General features: G+C 44.8%; 1 protein-coding gene across 1 annotated transcript in view; it reads left to right on the top strand.

Moving 5' to 3' along the window:
* The first annotated feature begins 446 nt into the window (after positions 1 to 446).
* Positions 447 to 6000, top strand: part of OVA2 (tRNA synthetase class I (I, L, M and V) family protein) — a 122526-nt gene continuing 116972 nt past the window's right edge. The window contains exons 1-4 of the mRNA XM_087372987.1: positions 447 to 613; positions 711 to 945; positions 1109 to 1263; positions 1439 to 1540. Coding sequence (XP_087229113.1) covers positions 521 to 613; positions 711 to 945; positions 1109 to 1263; positions 1439 to 1540 — 585 coding nt within the window. The 5' untranslated portion in view covers positions 447 to 520. The remainder of the gene's footprint in view (positions 614 to 710; positions 946 to 1108; positions 1264 to 1438; positions 1541 to 6000) is intronic.

The raw sequence follows: 6000 nt of genomic DNA, 5'->3' as shown, positions 1-6000 counted from the left end.
TGGGAGAAATGGCCTCAGCTTGAGATGCTGTCGTCTATGGTGGTTTATTGATAAGGACTCCAAATCGGTTGTGGCTCCTTGTCCTAAATAGAATATAGAGTCTATGAAAGTTATAGTAGAGGATTGTATTAAAAGCTACATTCTTTGCTTGATGATATCTTTGGATTCAATTGTGATCTAGCAGATGGTACTTAGTATGCTGATTAGAGCTTCTCACATGCCAAGGTTTATTCAGGAGGTGGCAAGATTACATGCCAAGGTTTATTCAGGAGGTGGCATAATCTTGCCCAGGCACAATTTTTTTTAAATATACTAGGAGAGGCGTGTCCAAAGCTGTGGTTAACTCACACACCACCATTAACTCACAGAGCACACCACACGCCTTTGGTTGGTGTAGTCCACGAGAGCTGAGCTAGGACACCAGACCCGGCCTACATGTTAACGACATTGATGATTGGGAGTTTGTGTGATCCTCAACTGGCTTGCGTTGCTAGTGAGCGCGAGTTCATCCGCTGCAGCGATGCGAGCTTCATCAGCAGCAGCTCTAGATGCTATGCTCGCTTCCGCCTGCTGCCGATCGCGCTCCTGCTGTCCGTCGTGCCACAATTGGCAGGTAAACATGGCTGCATCTTCCCGGAAGATTGTGCTCTCTGTTTTACTACCTCATCTCTTTTTCCACTGACTGTCGCTCTTTATTTACGTTGGGATAGCTCCTATGCTTGAGCGCCAGCACAAAGCTTCGACCCAGATCGTTCCAAACGAGTCAACCCTTTCAAATTAGCCAGAAGCACTTGCTTGACGTAAACAAGCCTTTCCGAGACTTGGGCATTCGCATTTCCTGTTCACGGTTTTGCTCTGCTACCAGAGATGGATTTTCATGTCCGCTAAATAGTTCGAAGCGCAGGGCAAGAGGTCCTATGTTGCTCGCGAAAAAAGGCGAAAAAGGTAGATGTTCCCAAGCGGCTGCATTCATTTTGAGAGCGTTCTATCAGGCTTGTTTCTTATTCCTGGAGATATTAGCATCGATCAGCTTTAGTCCCGCGTGCTTGAGATTGCGTCACAGGGAGCTTCTACCACAATAACGGTTTGCATCGATGATGTTTTTAAGGTGATGAGAAGGAAGGTGGGCAGTACAAAGATACCGTGGATTTGCCTCGAACAAATTTCGGTCTAAGAGCGAATGCTGTAGTACGTGAGCCTGAGATTCAGAAGATGTGGGAGGACAGCAACGTTTTGGAGAAGGTGCTAGAGACAAACGACGGGGTATGATTTCAAAGTTGGCGTATGTGCACGTGGTTTGATTCCTTGGTTGTAAAGTAGGAATTTTCGCAACTTAATACAATATGAGAGAGAACACGGATAAACCTTGCGATTTCCAACTAAGAACTTAATGTCGCAAAGGTCACCCTAATGGGATATTCTGAATCTGCTTCCGCAGGAGAAATTTACTCTTCACGATGGACCGCCTTATGCGAACGGTGATCTCCACATTGGCCATGCTTTGAACAAGATTCTCAAGGATTTTATAAACCGTTTCGAGGTGAGTGTGTGACCAGTGTCTAGGGGTGATAGCATCTTTTTGGGTGACTGTGATAAGATTAAAGCCACACTATTTGTTTTCTCAGGAGATGATGAGTTTGGGGTGTTCTTAGATTCATCTAGGTAGTGTTTTTGCTAGAGTAGCGGACATGCGAGTTCTCCCTTGTGAAGTTTTCATCCAAGCTGTGGCCTGCTGATTTGGTATTGCTTTCTACTTTCAGGAGCCGTGTCTGATTTTTTAAAATAATTTTTTTCTTAGAGGAGAGTCTTACATTATATACTCTCTTCACAGGATTGTGTAGCTTGCAGGAGGACTAAATTGCTTCTCCTTAAGTTCATGACTGAGTTTCCCCCTTACCTCTGGATTTACAAGAAATTCGGTACATATACATTTGTATAAAAGGATGCTCAGGTATGGGTGTGTGGTACGCCAGCATACGTTTATGCAATGGCCTTCCTCAACCGTTGAGAATTGATGACACCAGTGAGGATGCCATAACAGCAATGGGCTGATTTTGAGGCTGACTTTTTGCCTCTACATGCTGTCCATTAGGCCTTACAAGTGGCTGGTCTTCATGGACCCACTGAAATTGAACCTTCAAACATACCTTGTGGGCTGTGTCACGTGTGTCATCCGTCTGTTGAATTCAACAAGTGGCTGAGGTGAATTTTCCGCAAACACACTGTCTCTGCTGTGGAAGATTCTCTGCTTGCGTGAATCAAGGAGAGGGTATCTGTTGCTGCCACCGTTGGACACAAATATGCATTTGGCAGCCTTGTCATCTAGTTTGCATCTCATTTGGCACATGAATATAAGCAAGGCCACTAAAAGTCTTGGGGTAATCAAATTTAAGCTTTCTATCATACCAGGCGTGCTGCACCCTCAAACCAAAAGTTGCACATTTACCGTGCACGTTGCCACCTCCATCAAGGTTATGTTCTTTCTTTCAGCGACACCGTTCATCTATGGTGTATATGGCAATAGTACACTGATGCTTTATTCCCTTCTTTGCCAAGTATGTTTTCAATGAATCTGACAAGTATCTCCACCCTCTATCCATACAGAGGGTCTGCACCTTGCAACGTGATTCATTTTCAGCCACTGCAGCAAAATGCTGAAAATCGCATTTAATTACTTCAGGAGTATACCCAAGCAAATCTGGAGAAATTATCAATAAAGGCTATAAAATATAGATACTTGCTAAAAAGATGGTGTCCTTGTGGGACCACGCACACCATTGTGAATAAGCTGCAATTTCCTGACAGCTCTTACTGATCCTTTGGAATAATATTCCCATGCATTTTACCCAAGCTGTACCTTTCACACACGTGCTTTGGTGGCAGCTCTACATAGGCATCTTCTTTACGATACCATGTTTCTACAGCAGCATTAAGATGCCATAACCGTGCATGCTAGATGTAGATGCTTTAGAAACATTGGCATGCCATAACTGCATTCGAGATTTAGATGCTGTAGCAACCTTACATGCATCCTTATTCCCTCTTCTCAAAAGAGTCATTTGGATACAATTTGGATACAGGCCTTGAAACAAGCTTCTAGAAGTGACTATCGTGTAGTCATTCTCTCTATCCCTCACTATGCATTTGCTCAAAATTTACATCGTAACCTTGCTTTGCAAAAGAGAAAATTGATAACATATTTTCCTTTATGCTTGGCACAAAACACACATCTGAAAGGCACAAATTTGTACAGTTAGCAGCAATAAGAGTTATTTCAACCACTTCTTTAAGTGGGTTGGCAGAATTAATAGCTTAAGTGACCTTTTTTACTAGCTGGAGCAGCGTTCAAAGAGCTGAACAAATGCCGCTTGGATGTGAGCTCCACTGTTAAGTACCATGCGACATGTTTTTCATTCACAATATCACACTCAGGGACATGTGCTCATGTGATGCATCGTAACTGCAAATGGAAAAGTCCACTCATTGTGCACAAAGTTTGCTGGGTCATCAGCTTTATTTGCAGCAGCAGTAGAGGAATCAACAGCCAAACCTGATTCTTTATTTTCTTTGGCCTGGCTTTTTACTGCAGTGGCATTTCCCTTTCTTCTTGGGCTGCCCTGCATTAACTCTCCCTGTTCTGCCAAGTGCTGCATGTAGGCTTCAGTTGCTGCTCAAGGCGGAGCACTCATGCAAAGTAATGCTCTGAGCAGACAAAGCTCACATTCATGTACTCCTTGTGCTCTCCTATAGGTGTACGGCTGCACCTACGTCTGCTGTGAGATCTATGGAATTCTGCCCTGCAAGCACACTCCACTGATGTGGTTCTCCCACTGCTCTTCACTCAGGTGAGTAGGTCTGCAGGCTGAGTAGACTACTAGGTCCTCTTCTGGCTGCTTTAGATGCAGCCCAGTCCACTGTAACTGAAGTGTTTTGGCCCCCTTGGTTGGGGCCGTTTACAAGGGAGAACCCCTTCCAAACTGGCCAATTGGCTGTATAGACCAGCCGACCTGGTCAAGCAGGCTGTCGACCGGATCTGACCCATCCTGACTCTGCTGTCACAGTCTGCCGACTGCTGTCGGGGCCTATTTAACATTCCCCTAGCAGCCCTTGTTGGCTGCTTCTGGTGCTACCCTTGCTGCCCACCTCTAGCAGCCCTTGCACCTCCTACATACCTCCTGTACTTGCTGTACTTTGCTGGACAAAATCCTGCCGCCGCCGCCGACCAGGTATACTCTCTTTCCTGCAGCCCTTTTCTTACTGTGTCCTGTTGCAAGTTTTGTGCCTCCATATGGGCTCGTGGCTGGGCTTTTTCCAGCCCCACAGCCATTTCTCAAAGGCAGAAAGAAAGAAAGAAAGTTTATTAAAGTCTTGGGAAGACCGATGGGTCTATGAGACTGTGAAAATCCTGATACAACAAGTTGTGGTAGTGGAGCTACTAAACGAGCGTCCATATCAGTGCAAAATGCAAAAATGCAGAATGGCAGTACTAAGTCCTAAGTACAATATAGTCATGTTGATGGTCGACTATTTATCAGTCTCAGCATCGTCATCAATATCATCATCATCATCGGCAGCAGCAAGATATCAGGATGGATGAGGCAGTGGAGGCATGAAGTCGGCAATAGAGTGCTGTCGGCCACTCAGAGGTGCGGTCCAGACATTGGTGGCCCTTTGGGCTGCCTAAATTAACACTAAGCACGATCTCTGCCTGCTGTTCATGTGGCAGCCATCTTGCTGCCCACATGGCAGCCTCAGCCCATCCCGCTACTAACCATCTACCCCTATACATCCTGAGGTATTAAGCCCCTGAGCTCCTCATTGGGGGCTTACAGGTTGGGCATTGACCCTTTACTTACAATAGCGTAAGCCCCAAAATGTCTGGGCTATGAGTTGGATATTCTGCACAAATGGGCTATGTGGCGACTATATGGAGGTGTAGTCGTGAAGCATGTCTCACGAAGCAGGTTGAGCATGATATAGAGGCGGCGACAAATCATGAGATGGACGGAGGGACAAAACCAGGTCTCTCACAATACAAAGGTGGTCGTGAGGATGAAACAAGTGTGCATCATAGGCCTTGAAGGCAGAATAACTCTGCACATAATGAGATGATAGTGTATGGGTGGCGAGGACAAACAGCTCGTGAGGAGACCATTAGAAATAGAGTCCTAATTGCTTGAACCTCTCAAGTTGTGGATAGATCTAGGAACTCTTTCCAAACATTTAGATGCACTCACAAACTGAAACCTCACTCAAAGAATGTACAGCAGAAAGAAAGAAAGAAAGAAATAAAGTCTATTAATGTCCACGGGAGACCAACAGGTCTATGGAACAGCAAAAAACCATCTAGTACATCTGCTTTAGGGAGGGCACATGGCAGCTCTCAGGGAGTGCAAAAGCAACCCCAATTATTTAGAATATCTACATCATAGTCTGAATAAGTAATCAGCCATACAACAGTTTAAGACTGAGAGTCTTTTGGTTTGGATTTAAACTCTTTGATTAGTGCTATGCCTTCACGATAAACTGCCCATTTCCATCCTTTGTAGCAGCCCTGACTTTAGCTAATTTCGTTGCCTTGTTCTTCAACTGAGCTCGTGTAAGTTCCTCAGCTATCCATATCTTGGTCCCTTTCAACTTGTAAGATTGTCGAAGAAGCTTGATCCGTAAATCTCGTGACTTAAGTGTAAGAATAGCATGTCCTTTGGAGTGCCGGATATTAGTTTCCCCGTCATCATCATCATCATCATTATCATCATCAACCTTCCATTCAATAAGGCATGGCTGCTTTGACATATGCTAAAGTCTCATTGAAAGAGTCATCATCTTTGAACCATCTTTCAGGGAGCCCCCCCACTCTAATCTTCAATGCATTATCACCTCTGGCTTCGTGTTCTTTGATTTCCTCTTGGATATCAGTCTTGTTCGCCTTTGTGTCAAACTCCTCAATCACTTCTTTCTTGATTGATTGTACTTCAGTATGGACCATATCTTTGACTG

The sequence above is a fragment of the Dipteris shenzhenensis genome, chromosome 3, assembly GCF_047967505.1.
Source record: "Dipteris shenzhenensis isolate YYH24624 ecotype China chromosome 3, Dip_SZ_1.0, whole genome shotgun sequence".
NCBI classification, from domain to species: Eukaryota; Viridiplantae; Streptophyta; class Polypodiopsida; order Gleicheniales; family Dipteridaceae; genus Dipteris; species Dipteris shenzhenensis.
The sequence above is the reverse complement of the archived record's forward strand: the minus strand, read 5'-3'. Positions and strand labels throughout refer to the sequence as shown.